We start from the raw sequence: 27,775 nt of genomic DNA on the forward strand, positions 1-27,775 counted from the left end.
ATCAGCCCTAGGAAAAGAGCTAGTTGAATAATACACTTCCTCTCCACCACCACCCTCCCCCCACCCCCCACCCCAAAAAAAAAAAAGTAAGAAAATGGATTCACTGAGGGTTTGCAAGTTTGTTTAGTATATAGAAATGATGACCTTTACATCAGGATGAGTTTAAACATAAGAAGAAAAGAAAAAACAAGTGAAAGATGTCAAATTGTTTATTTGTTTGAGTCCTGTTATAGTTTTGTTTATTGCCATTCTATTAGAATAAAAATAACTCTATCTAGTCCTCAACTCTGATTAGTGAAACTTGCTATATGAAACATAATCTCTTGGGATTGTTACTAATAATGTTTTGAATTCAGCATGATTGTCTGATGGATCATTATGTCAATAATCCATCATTCCAGAGAAATGTCACAAATTTCTCAGAGGGATGTGATCCTTAAGTATTATTGAAGCAGGTTGTGGTCCCTTTAAGAAACTGTATTTCCTTTTGATCTGCAATGCCTTTCAGATTCTCAGCCCTCTGGGCTGAGGAATACCCTCCCTAGATAGGTTATCTTTCCAGGATGCCAAAGTCTTTGATTCAATTACAAATCCTGGTCAAAAGCATGTCTTTGAAATGTTGTTAATTCCAACAGGAGATCTGGGCTGTCCCAGCACCACTGGATCTGAGTTGTTTAGGCTGTCCAGCCCCACTGGTTCTGACCTGCTCCAGCTGTCCCAGTCTCCCCCAAGACATCCAATATAATAGCTTCCATCAACGAAGGTCTTTTGCAGATATACCTTGGCAGCTCCCTTTATTGCCAGGACCTTCTGGCCCCTAAGAACTGCATTCTCAGTGCAAAACTCCTTTTTCCATAGATCTGCCACTATAGAAGTCAGTCTCTTGATAAACTGATTTCTATCTAACAATAAAGTTTCATTTTGCAACTAATATTTTGGGAATGAGTAAATTATTTCACTCCTAAAACCTGCGACCGATTTAAAGGGGATTCTTAAGAACTCTCTTAAAACCACTAACCTCTAGACCACCAGGAATCTAGACCACTCAAATAAGCATCATTATAAGTTATAAGTATCTAAGCAAAAGCTGAGAGGCTAACCTTTGGCTGAATCTTAAAGTGGATCCTTTTGGCTCAGTTTCCCGTTGTGTTCCTTTGATCAAGAATGTTATGAGGTAGAATTGTTACTACTGACTGATTGTATACAACTATCAGTGGAATCTAGTTGTTATTCTATTGAATATTGAAACTAAATAAGAAGCATTCCCAGTGTGGTTTGGAGAAGAAAATTATACTACTATCAGGTTTCTTAGAGGATGTAACTTATGGAATATTTTGTGTTACATCAACGAAAAAGTCAATTTTATTCAAATTTATTACTAATGTAGAAATGACATGTTTGTGCTGTGTGTCCTGTTGTACAAACATGTATAAACAACTTATTTTATATGTATTGTTCTGTAACTAAATATATAAGTATCCTCCCAAATCTTTTATGTAATTGAAGTAATTAAATAAATTCATCTGTCTAAACATTGCACCTGAAGAGTTAGTTACTCTATACTCCTTTACATGTTTTTATGAATAGGATTGAACCCTCAATAGCAACTAATCCTCCTAAAGAAATTGGAATCTTGAATAGAAAATGTTGAGAAAGCTACAAATTCAGACAATCCTTTATGACAAATATAGATTTAAGGCAAAGACTTAAGTTCTCTGAAGTTTCAAGAGAACTATGGATTCTTAGTTTGGTGTTCCCCTTTTAGCTTTATTATTGATTTAGATTTAGAACTGAATTGATTTTCACAACATGAACTAATTAATGGAATAGTAAATTTTGAGGCTTATATCAATCTAACTCCCATAGTCCATCATCCTCTCCTTCAAGTACCAAGGAAAGGAAATTCAAATAACAAAAGACTATATCCAGCACCCACCAGAAAAAGCAAAAGTGAACGGATAATCTGTAACAAAGTACAATGGGGTTTAAGATGAAGATGACCTACACTGCAAATCTGAGTTTAGTCATAAATGAAAAAAATATAGACACTCATTAAGAAAGAGGCATTTGAAGTCTTCATAGGGGAAAAAATCAGAACTGAAGACATTATTTGCTTTTTAAACACCAAATAACAGAAATGCAGGAAGAGCAAATAAATGCAACAGTCAAAGTAACAACAGAGACACTAATAAGTCATTTCTTTCTAAATGTACAGAAGGAGAGTGGGGTGAAGACAAAAGTCAAGTAGAAATAACAGTAATAAAGAAGGATTAAGACACTCTGTAAAGAGCCCAGTGAAACCTTATCCACAGATTAAACCAATTTTGGGGTTACATTATAAAATATAAATCACAAGACTCCCCACAAGAGTGGGGAGGAGGATAAGGGATAGAGGGCAAAGATGGGGAGTTGGAACAATTGGGGGAAAAGGGGGAAGGAAGAGAGAGAATAGAAGGGAGTGTGTGATGTGCCTGAGTCAAATGAAGAGAGAAATAGAGAAATGGGGAAAGTCAACTCTTATAAATTCCCAAGAAAAAAGCCTGAAAGCCTAACCATAAGCAGTGAATATTTTCCCCATAATTTAAGTCTAATTTTGTTTTTGTAAATAGTTGTTTACAATTATATTTACATACTTCTTAACTCCAGAGGGACAATTCCAAGTATTTTGTACATTACACATTAATTTTAAATAACATTTCTCTTCTGTCTTCCTGCTGGGTTTTATTGCTATTATATAGAAATGCTGATGATTTATAAATGTATTATATATCTATCCTAAGCTACCTATCTATATATAATGTAAATAGTAAGGGAACTTTAGTCAATTATTCCTAGTTGGCATGACATTTCTATAACATTATACAATAAAAGTAACAGAACTTTACAAAATTATATACAACCATACAGAAAGTGAAATGGCCTCAAGCAGTCACAATTTAGAAAGTATAAGAGGATAATTATTAGATTAGTAAAACAACTATTGTCTGGAATATCTTAAATACAATAAGCTGTTCCTCCAAGTACAAAGAAATTGCTATCTCTGGATAATTCAATTTGTAAGACTTCAAAAATCAATGTAAATCCATAACATGAAAATCAGCATTCTGATAAGGCTTATAGCAGCACATTTTGCTATATTAGTATACAATGCTGCTAGACATCACAAATACTGTTTTCCTTGTACCATGGAACATTCAGGCAAAGATTTGTTTATAAATCCAGATGGGCAGGCTGGGAAATAATGCTTCTCTAAAAAGAGGTTCCTAAACATTAAAGGATAATTTGTCTTCCTGCCTCAAATCTTTCCATACTCCGATGCATTCTCCATATGACCACCAAAGTGATTTTCCTAAAGCACATGTCACTATGTGCTTTACCATGTCACTAAATGACTCAGTACTATTCAGTGGCTCCCTATTAACTCTAAGATCAAATATAAACTACTCTGTCTGGAACTTATACCACTGACACATGCTAGATTTCCAATGTTCTTATAAATTACTCTTTTTTATATACTTTACACATCTATCCATAATTGTTTACTTACTCTCTTCCTCCATTAGACTGCCAACTCCTTGAGGGCAGACATGTTGTCTCAAGTGATTTGCAAATTCTTTGAAGTACCAATCATACCCACTAAGTGAATAATTTACAATGGTGAATAGAATGATAGCAAAATTCACTTGAAGAAACAAAAATCCTGGAATCTCAAGAGAAATAATGAATAAAGGAGAAATTTTTGAGAAACAGAATATCTGGACATCATATTTAACTATAAAGGAGTAACCATCAAAATATATGGTACTGACTAAAAAAATTAGATAAAATCAACAGGGAGGCAAAGCCATAATGACTAAATAGCAAGACATAGTATAATAAGATTCCCTTATCCCCTCTTAAAAAGAAAAAAATGTTCCTTTGAGATGTAGACAACATATGAGACTTGATAGGGAAATACAAGAAAAAGTCATAGTGAGACATTTTTCCAGCCCAGGTCTTCATAAGGAGACAAACAGAGAGGTGTATGAACACAGGAGTTAGATCTAACTTGTGCAGAGAAAGTCTGCGTGCCAAATGATAAAAAGGTCAAAAATCCAACAAGAAGAATGTGTTGAAAAGTAGGATTGGCTAAATGGGAAAGAAATTTAAAAAATAATTCCATAAAAATTAGAATTGAGCAAATAAGAGGGTAATTACTCTATAAGACATTAAGAAACAATAAAATGAAACTAAAAGAATTAAAAAGTAAACGACAATGTGAATGCATCAGAAAAACATGGCCTAGAAAACAGATCAAAGAAAGATAATTTTAAAATATTGGACTTCATGAAAGCCATGATCAAAAAAAGAGCCTACAAATGATCTTTCAAGAAATTATCAAAGAAAAACACCTTGATAGTCTAAAACCAGAGAATAAAATAGAAACTGATCACCTTCTTAAAGAGATCTCCCAAAAAAATTCCCAAGAATATTATACCCAAATTGCAGAGGTGTCAGGTAAAGGAGAAAATATTTTAAACAGACAAAAGAAACAATGGCCACAAACAGAATAACAGAAGATTGAAGAGCTTCTACATTAAAAGATCAGAGAGCTAGGAACAATATTCCAGAGGGCAAAGGAGCTAGGATAACAAGCAAGAAGTACCTTCCCAGCAAAACTAAAAATAATCCATCAGAGGGAAAAATGGATATTCATTGAAGAGTTTCAAGCATTCCTGTTGAAAAATCAGAGCTGAATAAAAATTTACAAGACTCAGAAGAAGCATAAAAAAGCAAACAGGAAAATGAAATCATAAGAAATTTGATAAAGTTGAACTGTTTATAATCCTACATGGGAAGATGACACTTGTAACTCATAAGAACTTTCTCATTATTAATTAGGGCAGCTGTTAGAAAGAGTATAGCATAGAGGACACAGGTGTGAATTGAATATGATTGGATGATATCTAAAAAAAATAAAATTAAGGGTTGGGAGAAAGGGAAAGATAGAATGGGGTAAATTATTTCACATAGAAAGCAGCAGCTTTTACACTGCTAAAAGGGAGGGAAAGATAAGGAAAAGTTGTGGAGAACAGGCACTTGAACCTTATTTTAATTGAAATCAGGTCAAACAGGGAACAATATACACACTCAGCTGGGTATAGAAATATAGCTTATCCTAAATAAAAGTGGGGAGAGTGCTTATAGAAGGGAATGTAGATTCAGGAAGGCCACAGAAACAAAACACTTGAGAAGAGACTTTCCTTGTGAAAGGAAAAACAAAACAGAAAAACAGGTAGGAAGGGAATAGAATGGCAGAAAATACAGTTAGCAATTAATAACTTTAAAAAATTTTGAAGCAAGTTTATGTGATAAAGGCCTCATCTCTCAAACTATATAAAACTGAGTCAAATTTATAGAAATAAGAGATTTCCCAATTGATAAATGATGAAAAAATATCAACAGTCAGTTTTCAAATAAGGTAATCAAAACTATGTATGGTCACATAAAAAATGCTCTTAATCACTACTTTTTTGAGAAATCAAAACAATTCTGAGGTATTTCACACCATTAGATTGGCTAATAAGATAGAAAAGTTAAATGACAAATGTTGGATATGGGAAAAATGAGACACTAATGCATTACTGATAAAGTTTGAAATTGATCAAACCATTTTGAAGAACAATTTGAAACTACACCCAAAGGCTTATAAAACCATGCATATCCTTTGACCTAAAGATAACACAACTAGGTCTGCATCCTAAAAAAAAATTGAATCTAGGATGATTCTCAATCAGTTGGGGAATAGCTGAACAAGTTAAATCATATAAATATAATGTATTATTAAGATGCTACAAAAATGATAAAGAAGTAGTTTCAAAGAAAACTGGGAAGACTTACATGAACTGATAAAAAGTAAAGTGATTAGAAACAGGAATATGTTACACACCTATTTATCATCAAGACAAACAATTATAAAGGAATTAGGGACTCTGATCAATATAACAACTAATCAAATTTTAAGTGATCTAATTATAAAACATGCTATTTACCTCCTGAAAGAATAGTGAAGGACTTAAAAGAATGCAGAATAAGATATGTTTCTTTTTTTTAACATAATCATGTTTCTAGAAAAAATATTTTAAACTATACTTCAAAAAAAGTCCTATATTCTTAGATTAAGAAACTGCACTGGTTTAAAAGGGAAGAGAAGGAAGTAGGTGACCTTTACATACACATAAATTAACACTTTTTGTGATAACAAAGAACTGAAAACAGACAAACCCCAACAACTTCTGCAACAGCTAAACAAATTATGATAGATCCAAGTAATGAAATATCTGTGTCTTTAAAAACTATGAATGTGAAATGCAAAGAAGCACAGACAGATTCATATAAACTAAAGCCAAATAAACAGAACCTGGAAAAACAGTTTAAGCAATGATAAATATAAAGTATAAGAAAAAAGGAAACCAAGCATTATGAAATTATATTGAACAAACTTGATCCCAAAGAAGAAATGAAGTATGCACTTCCTTCTCATTTACTGACGAAGTGAGAGAACCACATAGGTGTCTAATAATGCATATATTAGGCAGCTATGTAGCACAGGGGATAGAGTTGATAGGCCTAAGGTCAGGAAGACTTGAGTTTTAATCTGTATTCATCCACTTGCTAGCCATGTGAATCTAGACCGATCACTCAACCTCTATCTGCCTCACTTTCCTCACCTGTAAATGGGGTTAATAATGTTGTGAGGATGAAATGAGATAATAATTATAAAGCCCTTAGTACACCATGTAGCACATAATAAGTACTATGTAATTGCTTATTATTTACTGTTATTATTATTATGTTGTTAAGTTCATTACATGGTTCTGAGTACTTTTACAGAACTACCTCATTTTACTTTTTTTTTTTTTGGACTAAAAATGTTAAGTTGGGGAAGGGGAATAAAAATGTGTAATTAAAGATTAATATTAAAAATAATAACTTTTTAAGTTTTAAAAACCAAGTGTTATAAACTTTTCCCCCCTGAGGCAATTGGGGTTAAGTGACTCACCCAGGGTCACACAGCTAGCAAGTGTTAAGTGTCTGGAGACTAGATTTGAACTCAGGTCCTCCTGATTTCAGGGCTGGAGCTCTGTCCATTGCACCACCTAGCTGTCCCAAGTGTTATAAACTTTAAAAAACCCAACAAAATTCTATTTTTATCTTACCACTCTAAATGATTTAACTTACTACTTACCTCCCCTTAGTTAGGAAATCCTTAAATTTCTATGATTTGAGATTCCCTGTATAACATGCAGATTCAGACTTAATTCATCAATCTTCCAACTCTAATGGTAAAGACTGCAACCCAGTCCATCAATGTCTACTTGTTCTACAAAGTTCTTGTCCATATTCTCCAAAAAAATTTCCATAAAAGGGCCATTCAATGCTAATATCTTGCTCGAATTCTTGTGGCATTCATTGGCTTTTCATCAGTTATCCTTTAACTTCATTGCAATAATAATCCTTTTTTTTAAGAGTTAGATTTTTAATAGATATAAAAAAGTACTAAAATATCCATGTGAGGATGATGGGTTATTTACTCTAAGGGAATAAGGATGAGCAAAGGGGAATCTGAGCAATATAGAAGCTGAGGGGGCAAGGGTAAAGCTGACTAGTTCCTTTGCTATGTCCCAACCCCCATCCCCGAAATTCCTGCAAAAAGACTCCTGTGGCCTGTCCTCAGAACCAGTGGGAAGCAGAAGGCATTTTAAGGGCTGGATTGGTGAATAAATGGGGAAAATGTTAAAAAAAAAAAAAAAAATACAACAGAGACTTAACAGCAATATGCTGGAATTGAGCTGCCAGCAAAGGTTGTTCTCTTCATGGCACAGGTGTCAAATTGAGGACAGCATGGGTCCTCCCCCAAAGGGAGGATGTGCCCTATCAGCAATATTTTTTCTTTAAAAAAAAAATCTTTTTGGTACAAAAGAAAACTCAAGGCCTTACTTACCTCCCCTGACCTCCTTTCCTGCTTGTATCATGGCAATACTCTCAGGTATGCAGTTCAGGTTAAGTAGAGTGCTACTGCTCTCTGGAGACTTGCAGGCTTGGCTGGGGGATAGTTGGAAGGCAGCTTCTAGTGGGTCTATGGACACCAACCCAAACTCATAGGTGAAGATGCCATGGAAAATGAAGATGTCAATGATGAAAACCCCATTGGACAGGGTAGCCGTGTGTTGGAGCTGCGAGTGTTCCTGGATGAAGAAGATACCACAGAGAAACATGGCCACAAAAGCAATAACGGTAAGTACAGCACAGAAGTGAGCCATGGTAAAATCATGGAGAGCAGCAGCATCACAGTAGCAGAGAGCATAGCAGGGACAAAGAGGAGGTCCTCTGGGAAGGTGACTCCTGCCCTGATATAGTATAAAGACTTCACTTAGAAGTTGCCAACAACCATCAGGCAACCAGCATTGAAGCAGCCTGGGATGGGAGCAGTGGTGCTAAGCCCAGAACTGGTGACTCTGGCCATGGTGGAAAAGAAAGACTAAGGCCATAGTTCTCCACGGAATGCACATGCTGATGCATTACTGCCATGGTATACACAATCCATATGCCAGTGAGGGAGAAAGCTGAGAGGCTGACAGGGAGGATGACCCCGAGGCCCAGCTACTTCAGGACCCTTCAATCACAAGAATCAGCCGGCTCTCAACCTCCATCCCTGCATTAATATTCCTAATGAAAAACTGCAGAGAGCTTTTTCAGCATAATGTTTTCATCTATCCATGACACACACAGGTGAGCCTCAAGTTTCATTCTTCAAGAACTATGGCATCACCAGAAGAATATTTTTCTTTAAAAAAGATGGCTCTTCAGTTTGGAACTATGCTCAAAAAGTTATCAAACTATGCATACCCTTTGATCCAGAAGTGCTACTACTGGGCTTATACCCCAAAGAGATACTAAAGAAGGAAAAGGGACCTGTATATGCCAAAATGTTTGGGGCAGCCCTGTTTGTAGCAGCTAGAAACTGGAAAATGAATGGATGCCCATCAACTGGAAAATGGTTGGGTAAATTGTGATATATGAATGTTATGGAATATTATTGTACTGTAAGAAATGACCAGCAGGATGAATACAGAGAGACTTGGAAAGAACTGATGCTAAATGAAATGAGCAGAACCAGGAGATCATTATATACGTGAACAACAATACCGTATGAGAATGTGTTCTGATGGAAGTGGATTTCTTCGACAAAGAGATCTAACTCAGTTTCAATTGATCAATGATGGACAGAAGCAGCTACACCCAAAGAAAGAATACTGGGAAATAAATGAATGTAAAGTGTTTGCATTTTTGTTTTTCTTCCCGGGTTATTTTTACCTTCTGAATCCAATTCTTCCTGTGCAACAAGAGAACTGTTTGGTTCTGCACACATATATTGTATCTAGGATATATTGTGACATATTTAACATATATAGGACTGCTTGCCATCTAAGAGAGCGGGGGGTGGAGCGAGAGAGGGGAAAAATCAGAACAGAAGTAAGTGCAAGGGATAATGTTGTAAAAAATTACCCAGGCATGGGCTCTGTCAATAAAAAGTTATAATTATGAAAAAAAAATTAAAAAGATGACTCTTTAAAGAGAAGCTTGGGATAATTAAATGTCCTATTTCCAAAGTCAATCTAGTTCATCAGATGATTCTTCTTATTCAATTCTGGGCTCAAATCACTCTCTATCTGCAGTTCTTATATAAGATATCTTTAGGAGGAACCAGAGCTCTATGAGCTATTCATCGAAAAGTTTAGGAAAAAGGAATTCTTAATCCATATGGTTTTCTGTATGATTAGTTTGGACAAATTCTGAGTGTTTATGAATCTCAGTTTGGAGGTTCTGCAATGTTCCAAGGATTGAGGTAGAGTATTGAGCTAGAAGCCAGGTAGATCAGAGTTCAAAGCACAGCAACCCAAGAACAATCACTAAGTTGGACAGAGTTTGCAAAGTGAAGTACAAAATCATAGATTCTTAAAATGATTATTTCTCTTACAGACAGGACAAAAATCATAAAAAATATTTCATTTTTTCCTTATATATGACAGATTTTTACCATAATCTCCAATGCAATCAGTCTCAGATTGTAAGATTAAAAATTTCCTAAACTTCCTAGTTCAATTAGTAAATACAGGCAGACCAAAACTCAGAGAGGAAACTATAAAAATATAAGTCAAACTGATTTCTGAAAAAGAAGAGGGAAGTTGTATGAGCATAATGGAGCTCTGCCATGGAGCCCTACTCTAATCTTCATTGACATTTTAAAAAAAAGTTCTTAATCCTGAAGTAGGTCAGCAAATACCCTAGAACTACAATCTTTACCAGATAAGGACTAGAAGTCGAAAGGACCCAAGTTTGGAGGATCCAAAGGATCTTCAGTCACTAACAAAATATAAAAAAGTTTACACAAAGAAATAAAAGGGGAAAAGCACCCAGAATCAAATCCCAGGTCATCATTAAGGAGGGCAATAGGCATGCTAGCATGGAGGTAACAAAGAAAAGCCGAAGTTTGATATACAAGAAATTTAACACAAATCAGGGTAAAGTCTGTGTCTGCAATCTCGTCAAGAGATTCTCGCTTAGGACATAAGGTTTTACATCAGTCTTTATCTGTACCTTCCCATGCTTCCTGAGTCTACTACAATATTTTCTACACTTTCATATATACTATGCTGGAAGAATCTGATCCTCAACCTCACCTTCTCTTCCCATTCCCACAGCCTAAGGTCAAACTGTAGAACCTCATGGATACACCTCATAAGGCATAAGGTGCTTGGTGATGGTCTGCAATTTATTTGTAGGCAGCTTTAACTATCCAGAGTTAATAGATAGGTAGAGGATTTCTTAGTACTAAAGAGGTCTGAGTCTTCACTATCAATACTTTATGGGGTTCCCACACACACACTAAGACTGAAGTCTGAGCAGTCAGATAGCACAGTAGATAAAGTGCAAGGTCTAGAGTGAGGAATACTCACTTTCCTGAGTTTAAACTTGGCCTCACACACTTACTCACCCAAGAAAAGTCAGCTAACCCTGTTTACCTTAGTTTCCTTGTTTATAAAATTAGCTGTAGAAGGAAATGACAAATCATTCTAATAACTCTTCCAAGAAAATGCTAAAGGGAGTCACAGAGTCAGACATGACTGAAAACGACTGAATGATAACAGAATAATGAAATTTATGACATGAAGTAGAGTGAGGGCATGAAAAATACACTTACTGGCTAAATGGTGACAACTACCACCTTTAACCCATCACTGACCCTTATAAGAGAACAGTCATAATAAGCTGTGCTGCACAGTGATTCCTTAGCACCTGAAATAAGGCCAAATTTGATCAATAGTATAATACAGTAGAGTAGAGCATAGACTGGTATATAACAGTATGGTATGGTATGATATAGTATGGTATGATATAATATGGTATGGTACGGTTTAGTATAGCATAGTGTAAAAAGCACTGAATTTGAAAATCCTGAGCCTTTAATGATGATGGCTCCAAAACTTAGCAACTTTATAAGCATGGGCAGTCACTTAGTCTTTCTAATCCTCATTGTCTTCATCTATAAAACTGAAATATTTGTACTATTTACATCAAAACTGTTATAAGGAAAACATTTTGTAAATCTTAAAGAGGTATATAAATATTACTTAATACAGAAGGTCATACAGAAGTTTTAGATGTTAAAGACAAAAGCTCATTAGATTCTTCAAGTTATAAGCTAGTGATTCCTCTATCTACAGGCCAATTCCTGACAAAATTAAAAGGATGGTTCCATGAGCATTTAGGAAAGGAACAGTGATCATTGAGAATTCATCTTTTCTTCAATTCCTTACAATTTGGAAATGCTTAGAAAGAAGACTATTAAAAGATAACATAAATGTATTAATAAACAAGCTTGCCAGTTTAAGTTCACTTCCTTTTCTGACAGAAATTTTAAGTTGCTGACTAGATGTCACAATTTGTGTAAAATATTGCATTATAATTTTTCACTAAAATTTTCACAATATTTCACTAATTTCATTATATCTTTGTGGTTAAAATAGGACGGAGAGATGTTGATCAAAGAATGGATATTTTGATAGATTAGATATATGTCTCAGTATTCAGTATTCCAGTCAGACTGAAATATGTTATTCAGTTCTAGGAAACTATGAAAGGTCTGAAAACTATGGCTCGAAAGTCATCATAAGAAACTGGAAACTGAGTGGATGCCCATCAATTGGAGACTGGCTGAATAAATTGTGGTATATGAATATTATGGAATATTATTGTTCTGTAAGAAATGACCAGCAGGATGAATACAGAGAGGACTGGTGAGACTTACATGAACTGATGCTGAGTGAAATGAGCAGGACCAGAAGATCAATACATACTTCAAGAACAATATTATATGATGAACAATTCTGATGGACGTGGCCCTCTTCAATAATGAAGATGAACCAAATTAGTTCCAATAGAGCAGTAATGAACTGAACTAGCTACACCCAGGGAAAGAACTCTAGGAGATGACTATGAACCACTACATAGAATTCCCAATCCCTCTATTTTTGTCCGCCTGCATTTTTATTTCCTTCACAGGCTAATTGTGTACACTATTTCAAAGTCTGACTCTTTTTGGGCCCGTATACATATATTGTATTTAATTTATACCTTAACATATTTAACATGAGTTGGTCAACTGGCCATCTGGAGGAAGGGGTGGCAGGAAGAAGGAGAAAAGTTGGAACAAAAGGATTTGCAACTGTCAATGCTGAAAAATTACCTATGCATATATTTGTAAATAAAAAGTTATAATAAAAAAAGTACAGATAGCAATTACTGATCTCAGACAAAAGTCAAACTTAAAAGAGTCAATAAAGAGAGAAATCTACATTATATGTCTGCCATATTAAGATTGTTTTAGATGCATGCTTACATATGTATATATGTGTATATGTAGAAGTGTGTATAGATATATATAACTGTGTGTGTGTATATATGGTTATATATGTGTAACACACACACACACACACACACACACATACACACACTCTCTCTCCTACACATAAACATACATACATAAATATATCTGTGCTTAACTATAACCTGCCTGGGGTACAGGGGAAGGATGAAAAGGAGAAAAAAATAATAAAGAGTGCACAATGAAGAACAAAAGAAAATCTACAAAGAATATAATCTCTTCTAATATTATAGATGTTTTCTTGAAATGGAAATTTATAGTTACATATTTTGAATCCTCCCTGATATTCTGCTGTTATCAGATGTGTTTTTCTTTTTCTTTCTTTTTCTATTTTGTTTTTAAGTTTTAAATCCATTTTTTAAAATTAATTCTTCCTTCCCCTTCTCTCTCACCTCTTGTTATCAATGTTTTACACTGATTCTATCTTCCCAATAGCTCTTTTATCTATCCTTTTTTTTTTCTATTTCCACTGTCAGCACTTTAGTGCAGGCTCTCATTACTATATACCTGGACTGCTGCAATATCCTTTTTTTTTTATTTAATACTTCTTATTTTCAAAACATATGCTGGATAATTTTTCAACATTGCCATTATAAAACCTTGTGTTCCAATTTTTCTCCTCCTTTCCTTCACCTTATCCTCAGATGGCAAGTAATCTAATCTATATTAAGCATGTTTTTAAAATATGTTAAATCCAATATATGCATATATATTTATACACTTATCTTGCTACACAAGAAAAATCAGATCAAAAAGAAAAAAAAAGTGAGAAAGACAACAAAAAGAGTGAAAATGCTATGTTGTCATTCACACTCAGGACACACGCAGTCCTCTCTCTGAGTGCAGATGGTTCTCTTCATCACAAGATGATTAGAACTGGTCTGAATGATCTTATTGTTGAAAAGAACACATCCATCAGAACTGATCATTGTACAATCCTGTTGCCATGTACAATGATCAGGTCCAAGAAAGAAAATAAAATGCAAGCAAACAACAACAAAAAGAGTGAAAATGCTATGTTGTCATTCACACTCAGGACACACAAAGTCCTCTCTCTGGGTGCAGACAGTTCTCTTCATCACAAGATGATTAAAACTGGTCTGAATGATCTTATTGTTGAAAAGAATACATCCATCAGAACAGAACATGTACATGTTGCCATGTACAATGATCAGATCCTGGTTCTGCTCATTTCACTTAGCATCAGTTCATGTAAGTCTCTCCAGGCTTCTCTGAAACCATCCTGCTGGTCATTTCTTACAGAACAATAATATTCCATAACATCCATACTCCATAACTTATTGAGCCAATCTCCAACTAATGGGCATCCATTCAGTTTCCAGCTTCTTGCCACTACAAAAAGGGCTGCCACAAACATTTTTGCACATGGGGTCCTTTTTCCTCCTTTAATATCTCTTTGGGATATAAGCCCAATAGAGTCACTACTGGATCAAAGGGTATATAGGGTATATAGACAGTTTGAGCCCTTTGGGCATAGTTCCAAATTGCTCTCCAGAATGGTTGGTGTAATAACCTTTTAACAACTCTTCTTGATGCTCAATGATGATGACCTTCTTAGGATCTCATCTAAAACTTGGTTGCATTTCTTTTGTGCATTGTGCACTTTTTAAAATTATCATTATTTACATGTGGGTCATGTCTCCCATTGGACTGCATATTGCGAGAATTTTACCTAAATGTTGTAACAACTATCTCGTATACCGTCATTGGAGTTCTACATGGTTCAATGAATAGATTGCAGGGCCTGGAGTCAGGAAGACTCATTTTTTCTGAATTCACATTTGGCCTTATGCACTTATTAGCTGTGTAATCTTCAGTAAAATTTACTTAATCTTGTTTGCCTTAGTTTCCACATCTGTAAAATGAGCTGCAGAATGAAATGGTATTGCTCCAATATCTCTGCCAAGAAAACTACCAATGGAGACATAAAGAGTTACACAGAGTCCAGTAACTCAACAATATTGCTTTATAAATGCTTATATACTAAATAGTCTAAACAAGAAAATGAGTTTTGAGAAAATCCCAGAAAACTTTTCCCTTTGTCCCTACTCTCCACTTTCTCTTCTTTTCTTTACATACAAAGGGACCTTTGGTCTCAGAAATCTGGTAAGAATCTGAATTTCCCTTGGGTTTAAAAAGTTAATATTCAGGGGCAGCTAAATGGCACAGTATAATATAAACTGGAGTTTAAAGGACCTGAGTTCAAATTTGACCTCAGACATTTATAACTTCCTGGCTGTGTGACCCTGTGTGTAGACCCCAATTGCTGTGCAAAAAAAAAAAAAAAAAAAAAAAAAAGTTAATATACTCACTCCTCCCAGTCATTCCTACATATAGTTAGAACCTAGATCACTACTCCTTTTAGAGAAATTAAAAAAAAAAAAAAAAAAGCAATGTCTTAGGACTTTCAGGTCACCAGGTACAGAAAGAAGAGTAACAAAATAACCCATCCACACAAATCATTAGCATTTCTAAGCCCATCAGCAAGAGATAAAAAGAAAAATTTCAAATTATTGTAGACAAAATAAAATACTTGGGGGGAGAGGGGGGGAGGGTCTACCTAGCAAGACACCCAATGACTATATGAATATAATTACAAAACACTTCTCACAAAAATAAAGTCAGATATAAACAATAGGAAAAATAGCAATTGGTTATAAGTAGGCCAAGTTGATAAAATGAAAATTACAATTAAATTGATCTACTTGTTCTGCCATACCAATCAAACTGCCAAAACATTATTTTATAGAATAAAATTCATCTGGAAGAACAAAAGGTAAAGCATATCAATGAAAAAAAATACAAAGGATGGTGACTTAGCAATACCAAACCTAAAACTATATTATAAAGCAGCAGTCATCAAAACCATTTGGTACTGGCTAAGAAATACAATGATGGATCAATGGAATAGATTAGATACTCAAGACATAATAATCAAGGCCTATAGCAATCTAGTATTTGATAAACACCCAAATTTCAGCTTCTGGAATAAGAACTCAGTATTTGACAAAAATTATTTGGAAAACTGAAAAATATTATGTCAAAAACTCAGCATAGACCTATATCTCATATCCTATACCAAAATAAGGTCAAAATAGGTATGTGGTTTAGACATAAACGATGATATCATAAACAAATCAGGAGAACAAGTGATAATTTACCTATCAGATCTTTGGGAAAAGGAGGAATTTGTGACCAAAGAAGAACCAGAGAACATTATGAAAGGCAAAATGGACAACTTTGATTACAAAAAATTAAACAGTTTTTGCACAAACAAAACCAACAGAAACATGATTAAAAGGGAAGTTCAAAGCTGGGAAAAAATCTTTACAGCCAATATTTTTGATAAAGGTCTCATTTCTAAAATATATAAAAAATGGTGTCAAATTTATAAGAATACAAGTCATTCCTCAAATGATAAAGGATATGAACAGACAATTTTCAGATGACAAAATTGAAGCCGTCTATAGTTACATGAAAAAATGTTCCAAATCATTATTTTAGAGAAATGCAAATTAAGAGAACTCTGAGATATCATCTCAGATTGGCTAAGATGACAGGAAAAGGTAATGACAAATGACAAATATTGGAGGGGATGTGGGAAAACTGGGACACTAATGAATTGTTGGTAGTATTGTGAAATAATCCAACCATTCTGGAGAACAGTCTGAAACTATGCCCAAAGGCCTATAATACCGTACATACCCTTTGACCCAAAGTGCCATTATTGATCCTGTATCCCAATGAAATCATAAAGGAGGGAAAAGGACCCACGTGTGCAAAAATATTTGTAGCAGCTCTTTTTGTGGTATCAAAGAATTGGAAAATGAGTAGATGCCCATCAATTGGAGAATGGCTAAACAAGCTGTGGTATATGAAGACAATGGAGTATTATTGTTCTATAAAAAATGATGAATAAGCAGATTTTAGAAAGGCCTAGAAAGATTTACATGAATTGAACAAAACAAGCAGAACCAGGAATATATCGCATACAATAACAGCAAGAACATATGATGATCAACTATGAAAGATTTGGTTCTTCTCAGTGGTTCAATGATCCAAAGCAATTCCAATAGACATTGTACAGAAAATGTCATCTGCATCCAGAAAACGTACTAAGTAGGCTGAATATAAATCAACACATGCTATGTTCACTTCTTTTTTCTGTTTTTTTTTTCTCTTTCCTATGTTTTTCCCTTTTGCTCTGATTTTTCTTTCTCAACATGATTCACAAAGCAATGTGTATTAAAAACAAATAAATTTACTAGGAAAAAAAATAATAAAATAACCCAAAGATTTGGTAGCTAGTGTTACTTCACATCAAAGAAGCTGTGCAGTCAGTGACATAGGGGCTAGTCAATCCTATTAAAGGCCCTCCCTTGCTCACATTATGTTTAGTACACACCAACAATTAATACGTTTGATTGATATTTTCCACTAACTATCGTCAGCTATCCCACACTCCTTCATCCCAAGCACAAAGAGTTTTAATTTAATTAGGAATTATATCCTTTTTAATCTTCTCAGAAATAAAAGTTGTTTGTACTGAATTTATGGTCTACAAATACTTCACTGTATTCTAATCTCCAGCATGAGTCCCTGTACTGGCCTCAGCTATACCTGGCCCAGAAGATGTGAACTTTTGTTCTCATGAATTCATTGCTATGATTTTGTAGTTAAATTCATTACTGAAGTAGAGAAAGGAACTGGAGTACAAAAGAACAGGAACTTGGTTACCTACATAGCTAATTATAAGGACCCTGTACCCTGTAGTAACAACATTGTTAGAGAACCTGCAATGCGAGGGAGTGAAAACCTCTCAGTGGGAAATGGAATGAGGAGGAAGTTCCCACACACTCTGTATGGTTAGTTTGATGGATACAAAGGAGCTTGACACAATGAAGCTAAAAGAGAAGCCCAATTTTCTTGGGCTGATCAACTTCTTTTGTTACCACGTTCCTATAGCCATGGACAAAAGAATTCCTATTGATGGAGAAATCTGCTGACAGAACCAAATTTTCTAAAATAATTAACAAATAGACATTAAACTGAAAAAGATCACATAGCCTTTACTAGGTACATATAAAAATGTTGGTCTTCCCTTTCTCAAAATAGTTTTCTACATCCCAAAATAACTGTTTTCCTCTTATATTAGTAGCACTATAGAGTAAGGCTTCTTAAACTTTTTTCACTCATGACCCTTTTTTCCCCTGAGAAATTTTTATATTATCCTGCATATATAGGTATATAAAATAGGCATACAAATCAAACATTTACTAAAACATAACGTGACAACCCCACATCTGGTTACTAGACTTCATATGGGGTTATGAACCACAATTTAAGAAGGTGGGCTTTAGAATACCTAAATATAAATATGCCTGGAAATGAAATTATCAAGTATTAAGGCTTTTAAAAGATATAGAAGACAAAGGAATTACTTTACATCTCTATGCTACTTAGAGGAAAAAACTAAACATTCAGGGACCTAATTTCACTTCATTCCCATTTCAACCCTCATGTCTGAGACTGCTATGATTAAAAAACACTACAAGTGAGGTTCCCATTATAAAAGCCTACCTTTCCACTTCCTTACTCCCACCCTAACCTCCACCCCAATTTATAGAAGCTTTGTGAGGATATTAAGGTTGTTTTGGAATATTTATCCCTTATATCTCAACACATCAAGGTCCAGAGGACTTTTTATTCTTATAACTTCTTTCTATGCCTTTCAGAACTCTCAGAGGTATGGAACACCAATTTTAAAAAAGCTTTCAACCTCAATTACAACATGAGAGAATTCAATAAGGTCCCCAAACTACAATTCAACACCAGAATTTCTTATTGTCAATTTCCATTGACAAATATATTTTTCCTAGCACAATGCGTTTGGTGGAACAGCTGGAGGGCCATTTCAAGCTCAAAGGAAGCAGCCACCCATGCAGACAAGTTGTCTCTCTGACTGCCTGAGAATGACAACACATGCCGATTAATTCCCTACCTAAATCAGAACAATTATTTCTGTGGCGTTCACAGTTTCTTCATGAAAGAATGGATCTGCCTACATTTTAGGAAATAAAGGATTTTTCAAAAGGATATCTTCCCTTTCTCTGATGATAAGCTCATTCTGCTCTTCTAGCTGTCTGATCTTCTTCTCAAATGACTCTTGTTCAGCTTTTAGGCGTTCTTCAGTCACTTCCTTTTCCTCACTTACCCTGAAAGAAATGAAACCCCCCCCAAAAAAAATGTTAGAATGAAATAAATTACATTAACATAGCTGTGACTTACAGAAATTAGGTTTATCATGTAGATTTCCACATAGTAAAATCTTTGAGGACACATATGTTCAATGAAATCACCCTTTTTCTTTTCCAATTTAGACTTTCATATAGCAATTTTCTCCTCCTTTTATACATATGATAATGATTTCCATCATCAGAAGTATTTCAAAATTATGAAGTCCTATATTGTAGGACAAAGGTTTCCAATCATCAACCAGGAGAGAAATAAATTTCATTTGAAAAGCACATGTTTTATTCTCCGGGATTAGAAGAGGAAAGTGTAATCAATATTTTTCTGATTGAGATTTTCCCCACATTTTTATTTAAATTCTGGCTGTGAAAAAAAAAAATTAAATTTCAAAATGTTTAAACCCAATATGTATATGCAACTTTACTTTTTTTTTTTTTTTGGCACTGAAATACCTCATTTCTCTGCAGTATATAAATAATTGGACTGTGATTTTCACATAAGGAAAGATGGCAATTAATTTATTTTCAGTCCAAGAAGAATTATAAAGATTACAAAGTAATTTTTCACTATTAGTATATAACCCTAAAACTTCTTTGCATTCAATTCCAGCAAATAGGTACAGCTTAATCACTAAGATGTATGAAACACACACACACACACACACACACACACACACACACATATATAATAGCTTAAAAAAAAAAAAGGACTAATCTCTATAAGGACAAAAATGGAAATTCTAAGACTGTCCTAATAGGTACAGCATTTTGCTGAATATTGACCTATTTTTCATTACATGAATAACAATAGTAATGTGATACTATGCTAAAAGAATTCAGTACTGAGTTTTAATTATTAGTAACTACTACTACATATGACTAACAATTTCATTATGTAAATAAGTAGATGTTATATAATTAAAATAGATAGCAAAAGCAAATTAAATCTACAGAAAATCTATGTTCTTTATAAAATGTGTTCCATACTCTAATTCTTTGCTCCCTTATCTTATTTTCATTCATATCTCTTTGTCCTTTTGCAAACCTCAACCAAGGAATACTCGCTACCATGCACATTCTCTGTTCTCACTCAAAGTGTGGTTCCTTGAGAAGTCATATACAATTGCTAATTAGAGCCATTACATATTTATGTTATCTCAAGTTTCTTTCATTGCAAAAATAAGAGAACTGTACTAGATGCCTTCACAAATCTTCAGCAGCTCTAAATCTATTTTGATCTAATCTCAACTAAGCCCTCACTTGTTCAACTCTTTTTTCAGTTAGTCCTACTCTTCCACAGACCATTCTAGGGATTACCTCCTCTTCCTTTTTGTTTTTTAAACTTTTTATTTACATTTTTTTTTTTTTACTCTTCCTGCAAAAGGCAGAAAAGGCTGAATCTCTGTAAATAATCCCCAAACCTATCTACTCTGAAGCAAGCAGCAAAGAGCATAGATAGGATTATAAGTAGACCCTTTTGATTTTGTTTAGGCCTTTATTTCTTAAGTTGTTGTGCCACGATTCTCTTTTATTGTCCTGACTCAGTTTCCCTTTCCCTAATTGTCTTGCCTCAGTTTCCCTGAATTGTTCTGCCTAATCCTGCAAAACCACCTCTCTCTCCTAATCATGATAATCCAGATAAGGAGAAAGACCTTTTATCTTAGACATCATCAGAATGTTCGGTGCCTCTCCCCATTCTCTTCTCCTAATTTATCAGAATGTCCTGTGCTTCCTTCCACCCCCTCAGAACTGGAGTGAGAGTCCTGTTCCTGCTCTCAGCACTCTGACTCCGCCTCTGCCTAGGTCTACCCCTGTAGCTGAGCCACCTGCACATTTATGTCACTGAGAACTCACTTTGTTGCTGGATTCTTGGAGACAATACTCTCACATTCAGCCCTCGTACCAAACCATGGATCCATTTGGTCCCAGTAAATCTCTCTCTTTCAAATAAAATATTAAAATTTCCTAATCTCTAATTTGCCTCAATTTATCTGGCATTACAAAGTAAACCTTTTCTTTCAGAGTACTTTTGATTAAAGTCTCACCCCAGGTAGAGGTCTCTGGTAACTCCACCTTACTGTATCCAATTAGAAAGCCAAGTTATGATGTAGAAAGTTATATTTTCCCCAATGAAAAAAATCTGCATATACTATAGATCTTAGCTAATATTTTCTACCATGCTAAATCTCTTTAAGGATTAGTCCACCATTCAATAATGTAATCCCCTTTCCCACTAACCTCCTTTTGAGGCTAAACTTCTCAATAAATTTAATCATAGATTGCCATGAAGAGTCTGACTTCACCCCCTTAACCTCAGCAGCTTCTAATTCCTTACACCTGCTGTTCCATACATTTCCCCCCCTCAAATATCTATTCCCACTCTCTCATCGAAGAGAATTTTGACAAGTTTTATTAACAAAAGAGAAGAAATAGAAAACATCAGTCATGAAATGAGCTCCTCCCCATTTAACATCTCAAAAGCCTTTGAGTTCAACATATAAGCTATCCTCTTTTGTTCCACATTCCTATTTAAAAAACCCTTCTTCTCATTGAAGTCAAACCTCTCTGCATTTTTCTTTTATCCAAGTCTTTCTTATATCTTGACCATCCAATCACCCCTTCCCCTCTCTAACTTTCAAACTCATCTATCTATTGCTCTTTTCTTGCTACTTATAAACATGCCCAGGTCTTCCACAACTTTTTTTTTTTTTTTAAATAATAGCTTTTTATTTGTGAAATAGATGCAAAGATAGTTTTCAATATTCACCTTTGTAAAACCTTGTGACAAATTTTTCTCACTCCTTTCCCCAACTCCCTCCCCTTAACAGCAAGTAATCCAATATATATTAAACATGTGCAATTCTTCTATATATATTTCCACATTTATTATGCTGCACAAGAAAAATCACATCAAAAAGAAAAAAAAAATGAGAAAGGAAAAAAAAGCAAGCAAACAACAATAAAAGTGAAAATACTATGTTGTAATCCATATTCAGTCCTCTAGGTCCAGATGGCTCTCTCTACCACGTATCTATTGGAATTGGTCTGAATCCACGTCTTTAAAAATCTTTCACTAAAGCAGAAAACCAGGGGTGGGAGGCGGGGAGTAGGAAATTTTTACATTAAGTTTATCTGATAAAAACTGCATTTCCCAAATATATGTAGAACTGAATCAAATTTGTAAAAATAAGAGCTATTTCCTCAATTGATAAATGGTCAAAAGATGTAAACAAGCAACGTTCTGAAGAAATCAAAACTATCTATGGTTATGCCAAAAAAAAAAAAAAAAAAAGACTTTAGAGAAATGCAAATTAAAACAGCTCTGAGGCATCACCTCTTATCAGATTAACTAACCTAAGAAAAATGCTGTAAAGGATGTGAAAAAACAGGGACATGATAGCACTGTTGATAGTTTTGTGAACTGGTCCAACCATTCTGGAACTGTGCCCAAAGGAATATAAAACTGCAAATATTTTGATCCAGTAATAGTATTAGATCTATATTTGAAAGATGTGGTGTTCTTCTTCTTTAAAATATAACGGTTCTCTCTAAGAGCAGGTTTCTTGGGGAGGTTTTCTGGAGGCAGCCTTAGTTTCAGTTAAAAGTAATAATCACCCAAATGCAGCCAGGAGCTAAAAGTTCTGATCTTTTATTGTCTCCAATATAGCCCGATTAGTTTTCTTAGAGGCCTCTCTCTCTCTCCTTGGTTCTAAGAGTTCTTGCAGCTTTGTCCTTTGCTCCTGCCTCTGCTTTCTTCAACCTCCAGCCAGCACAAAGGTGAAAGTGGAAAATGAATCTGTCTCCACTTCTGAGAGTGGGCTTATAGGCTTCTTCCTAGAGTGCTCCTCTCTGACCTCTGGGAATGTTCCGAAGTAACTCTCTCTAACCTGAAGCTAAGAGCCTCTTTATATATGATCTCCCAAAGGTTGACTCCTCCTTCTAGAGGCAGGGATTAAAGGAGGTATGAATTCAGATATTTTATACTAAACCCTGAAATCTCCCAAATGTGTGAACACCAATGAGTACTTAAATACATTAGTGAGCTAGAGGATTTGCTAAGTACCATGCTAATTTAGCATTTTGTAAGGATTCCAACAGAAAGAGATAAAAGAAAAAGGACCTATATATATATATATATATATATATATATATATATATATGTGTGTACATACACACATATCCATTCTGTAGTGATAGTAAAAAAAAAAAAAAAATTGGAAATTAAGTAGATGCCTATCAACTCGGGAACAACTGAATAAATTCATTATAAGAGTACTACTGTGATATAAAAAATGAAATAAGATGGTTTCAGAAAAACTGAGAAATCTTATATGAAATACTAAATAAAGCATAGTGAAAAGTGAGCAGAACATGGTCATCAAACATAGCAATTGCAATATTTTAAAAATCAACTGTCAAAGATTTAGTTACTCTGTACAATGTACAATACAATGATCCCAATTCCAATTCCAAAAGACTCTGAGTGAAAAATGCTATCCAAGTTTAGAGAAAGATGAAATCTTAGTCCAAAATTAAGTACAATTTTTTCCACTTTATTTTTCTTGTTTTTGCCTCTTTGTATATGTGGGAGGGAGAGGGAGCGCACGCAACATGGCTAATTTGGAATATGTTTTGTATGCTATTTAACTGAGATCATATTATTGAGGTGGGGAAAGGTACCCCAAAAGTTTAGGATCATAGTGTAGTGAGGTGTCTCAAACTGGAAAATGAGTGGATGCCCATCAGTTGGAGAATGGCTGAATAAGTTATAGTATATGAATGTTATGGAATATTATTGTTCTATAAGAAATGATCAGGAGGATAATTTTGGAGAGGCCTGGAGAGATCTACGTGAACTGATGCTAACTGAAATGAGCAGAACCAGGAGGTCATTGTACACAGCAACAAAAAGATTATATGATGATCAGTTCTGATAAGCATTGATTCTTTCCAACAATGAGATGACTGATGCCACTTTCATTGTTCTTGTGACGAAGTGAGCCATCTGCACCCAGAGAGAAGTCTGTCAGAAACTTCTATGGATCACAACATAACATTCTCATTCTTTTTATTGTTCACTTGCATTTTGCTTTCTTACTCATTTATTTTCTTCTTTTGATCTGATTTTTTTTGTGCAGCAAGAGAACTGTATAAATGTCTCTATGTATTGGATTTAACATATATTTTAACATGTTTAACATATATTGGATTTGGTTGCCATCTAGGGGAGGGGATGGGGGGAAGGAGGAGAAAATCTGAAACACAAAGCTATGCAAGGGTCAATGTTATCTAATTATCTGTGCATTTGTTTTGAAAATAAAGTTTTAAAAAGAAAAAAAATTTTGCAGATTTGAACCCATTTCCTAGTCAAGGGACAGTTTTATTGCAATTGTAACACCATTACAAGTAGATTAAGTTCCAAAAGAAATCAGCAAAGGAGACACATTTATACAGTATATATATATATATATATGCTAATTCTATGGTCCATAGGTAGGGCCAGAGACAAGTCTCCAGAATTTGGTTCTCACTGACCAGATTATCAGTCAGCAATGAATTGAGGAGTGGTCTATTCAAAATCAGACAGATTGTTGTTCTTAGATTGGGAGTGTGGGAAATCCCTGAAGCAGACACCAAAGCCAGAAGATTTAGGATTACTAACTTATTGTTAGAACAGAAGGGACCACCACAAAATCATTGCTATATTACATCAATATTGTTTGCCTTTTCAATATATGTTGTTAAAAAACCATAGGCCTACTTTCTATTTTCTGTTAATGAACATGCATTTCCTGCCTCCTTGTCCAGACTGTCTCCTATGGCTAGAAATCTTTCCTTCCTCATATCTGCCTCTTGGAATTCCTACTCCACCTTTATTAATGGAAAAAAAAAAAAAAACATTTATTTTTCCCCCTAAAGTAAGGTCCAAATGTCTCTCTTTAAATTACAGTATATATTATGTGCATTTGTTCATTTCTATATGTTGCTTCCCATGATGGAACATTTGTTCTTGAGAGCAATAACTTGATTTTTAAAAAATTTCTGTACACCAGAACATGAGAATTTCTTGCGCTTGAAAGAGGCTTGATAAATATGTTGAATTAAATTCTCGTCTGTTTAATGTGGATTATTTACCAGTGATCTACTACTGTCTCTAAATAGATGCCTGACAATTCTCTGTCTTTAGCCCTAGCTTCTCTTCTGGGCATTGCATTTCCCTCTATATGTCCTCTAACACCTCAAACCAACATGTCCAATGCTAAACTTATTATCCACTTCCCAAACTACATTTGTTCTTCCCATAACTTTAACATTTCTGTCCATAGCCACCATCATTCAAAATCTCCCATGTCAGAAATTTGAGTTTATTTTTGATTCTTCCCTCACTTATCATATATAATAGTTACTAAGTCCTCTCAGTTATACGTCTTTGATATTACTTTCACAACAACCCTCTCTTCTCTACTCTCAGAGACACAATACTATAAACAGTCTACGTTGCCATTTACCTGGACTACAAGCAATAGCCTAGTAAGGTTTTTTGCACTTTCTATCTTCTTTCCCCCCAAAACTATATCTACTCATGTGACTCCTCTATTTAAAATTTTCATTGGGTTCCTAATGCCTAATAAATCAAATTAAAATTGTTTTCATATTCAAGGTCCTCCACAATGAAAAAATATATTATTGGTCTCTCCTGAGCTCCTATGTTTTTTTTCAAAACCCACTTACTATAGTTAGACTTTCTTGACTCTCCTTCTTTAAAGCCCAATTCAAATATGCTCCTACAAAAACTTCCTACATTACCCTTCCCCTTCAATGACAAACTTCAACCATTAGAAATCAGTAACTTTATTTTTGCAAAACTAATGTACTAACTTTGTAACATTATATATTACAATTACCATGTTTTCATCTTTCCTCATAAGAGCATAATTCAGTAACATTAATGCTGATTGCCCTACCCATCACACAAGGCTGTCATAAAGATCGAATGAAATCATGTCATTAAAAAGGGCTTGATAAATGATAAAATACTATATAAATATCAGGTATTCTTACCAAACCAACAAAAGTTACACTTTTGTCCTGACTTTAGAAATGTAATCTATTCAATAGAACAATCAATCAAGTAACATTTAGATATTTTCTACATATGGATCACATAAAAGATATAAAGACTTGATAGAATTGTCCAGACATTTCAGAATTAATTTAAAATTACACCAAAGTAGTGACTAAATGGATATAACTACCTTTTGACCTGCTGAATGGCAAACACCTCAGAGAAGTTAGAGACAGGAAGAAATGTCACCTATACACATTAAAATATTTATAGAAGCACTTTTTGATAGCAAAAAGCTATAAAGAAAACTAGGTACCTCTTACCTGAAGAACAACTAAACAAACTGTAGCATATGAATATATGGAATATTACTCTGTCTTAAAATTGTAAGAGACAATTAATATGAAGAATTTGGAGAAACATGAAAATATTTTTATGAACTAATTCTGAGTGGAAAAAAAGTGAATATGATAACAATATATACAATGACAACAACAGTATAAACAAAAAGAAACAAAATTAAATGTTATGTAATTATAATGTGACCCAAGGGATGAGAAAATGCAATATTTTTCTTCTATGGGAGAGTTTAGGAGGCTTTCAATATGGAATTTTTTTTTGGGGGGGGAGGAGAAATGGGAGGGAAGAAGGGAAAGAGAGAAGGAACTGAAGGGAGAAAGGGGTGGAACATTTGATAAGTCTACTAAATGAGAGGCACTGTACTAAATGCTTTATAAAAATTAGCTTACTTAAGCCTCACAATCACCCTAGAAGCAAGTGCTATTAAAAGATCTATTTTATAGTTGAGGAAACTGAGGCTAACAAGTGACTCACTTACCTAGGGTCACATAGCTATTGAGTGTCTAAGGCTGGATTTGAATTCTGGTCTTCCTGATTCCAGGGCCCAGGGTCCTGCTTATTATATACCAAATAGCTTCCTCTAAGGACTAATGAATGAAAATTGTAGAGTAAGGATTAGCCAGTTATGGTACAGAGGTCAAAATCAAGTCACTGGTGTTTTTGTAAGGTCCACAAGCTAAGAATCATTTTATATTTTAAAATAAAATAATGCTGTATATTAAAACACTCCTAGCTCACAAACCATTTTTTAAAAAAGAGAGAAAAGAAAGAAAGAAACAGTGAGCTATGTAACATTTTGTCAATTCTGTTCTGCACTTGGATGAAGAATTAACAGCTGAGATTAACAATTTAGTATGAAGAGGTTTAAAATTTTACCCAAATACTAGAATCCCTGAAAAATATAAAAAAGAAGCCCTGAAGTCAGGAGGACCTGAGTTCAAATTTGACCTCAGATACTTAATGCTTCCCGGCTGTATGACCTTCACTCAATTGCCTCAGGGAAAAAAATTATAAAAAAGAAAACAAAAATTAATGCTCCCATGAGACAACAATAAATATCACAACAAAGTAAAAAAACTGAAAAAAATG

General features: G+C 34.4%; 1 protein-coding gene and 1 pseudogene across 2 annotated transcripts in view; both read right to left on the reverse strand.

Annotated features, from left to right (window-relative positions):
- Positions 1 to 27,775, reverse strand: part of KIAA1328 (KIAA1328 ortholog) — a 527,008-nt gene that overhangs the window by 429,184 nt on the left and 70,049 nt on the right. For both annotated transcript variants that reach the window (XM_051969744.1, XM_051969743.1), the window contains exon 5: positions 19,109 to 19,224. In XM_051969744.1, coding sequence (XP_051825704.1) covers positions 19,109 to 19,224 — 116 coding nt within the window. The remainder of the gene's footprint in view (positions 1 to 19,108; positions 19,225 to 27,775) is intronic.
- Positions 7,572 to 10,784, reverse strand: LOC127545949 (transmembrane protein 150A-like; annotated as a pseudogene).

This window comes from Antechinus flavipes, chromosome 1, assembly GCF_016432865.1.
Source record: "Antechinus flavipes isolate AdamAnt ecotype Samford, QLD, Australia chromosome 1, AdamAnt_v2, whole genome shotgun sequence".
Lineage (NCBI taxonomy): Eukaryota > Metazoa > Chordata > Mammalia > Dasyuromorphia > Dasyuridae > Antechinus > Antechinus flavipes.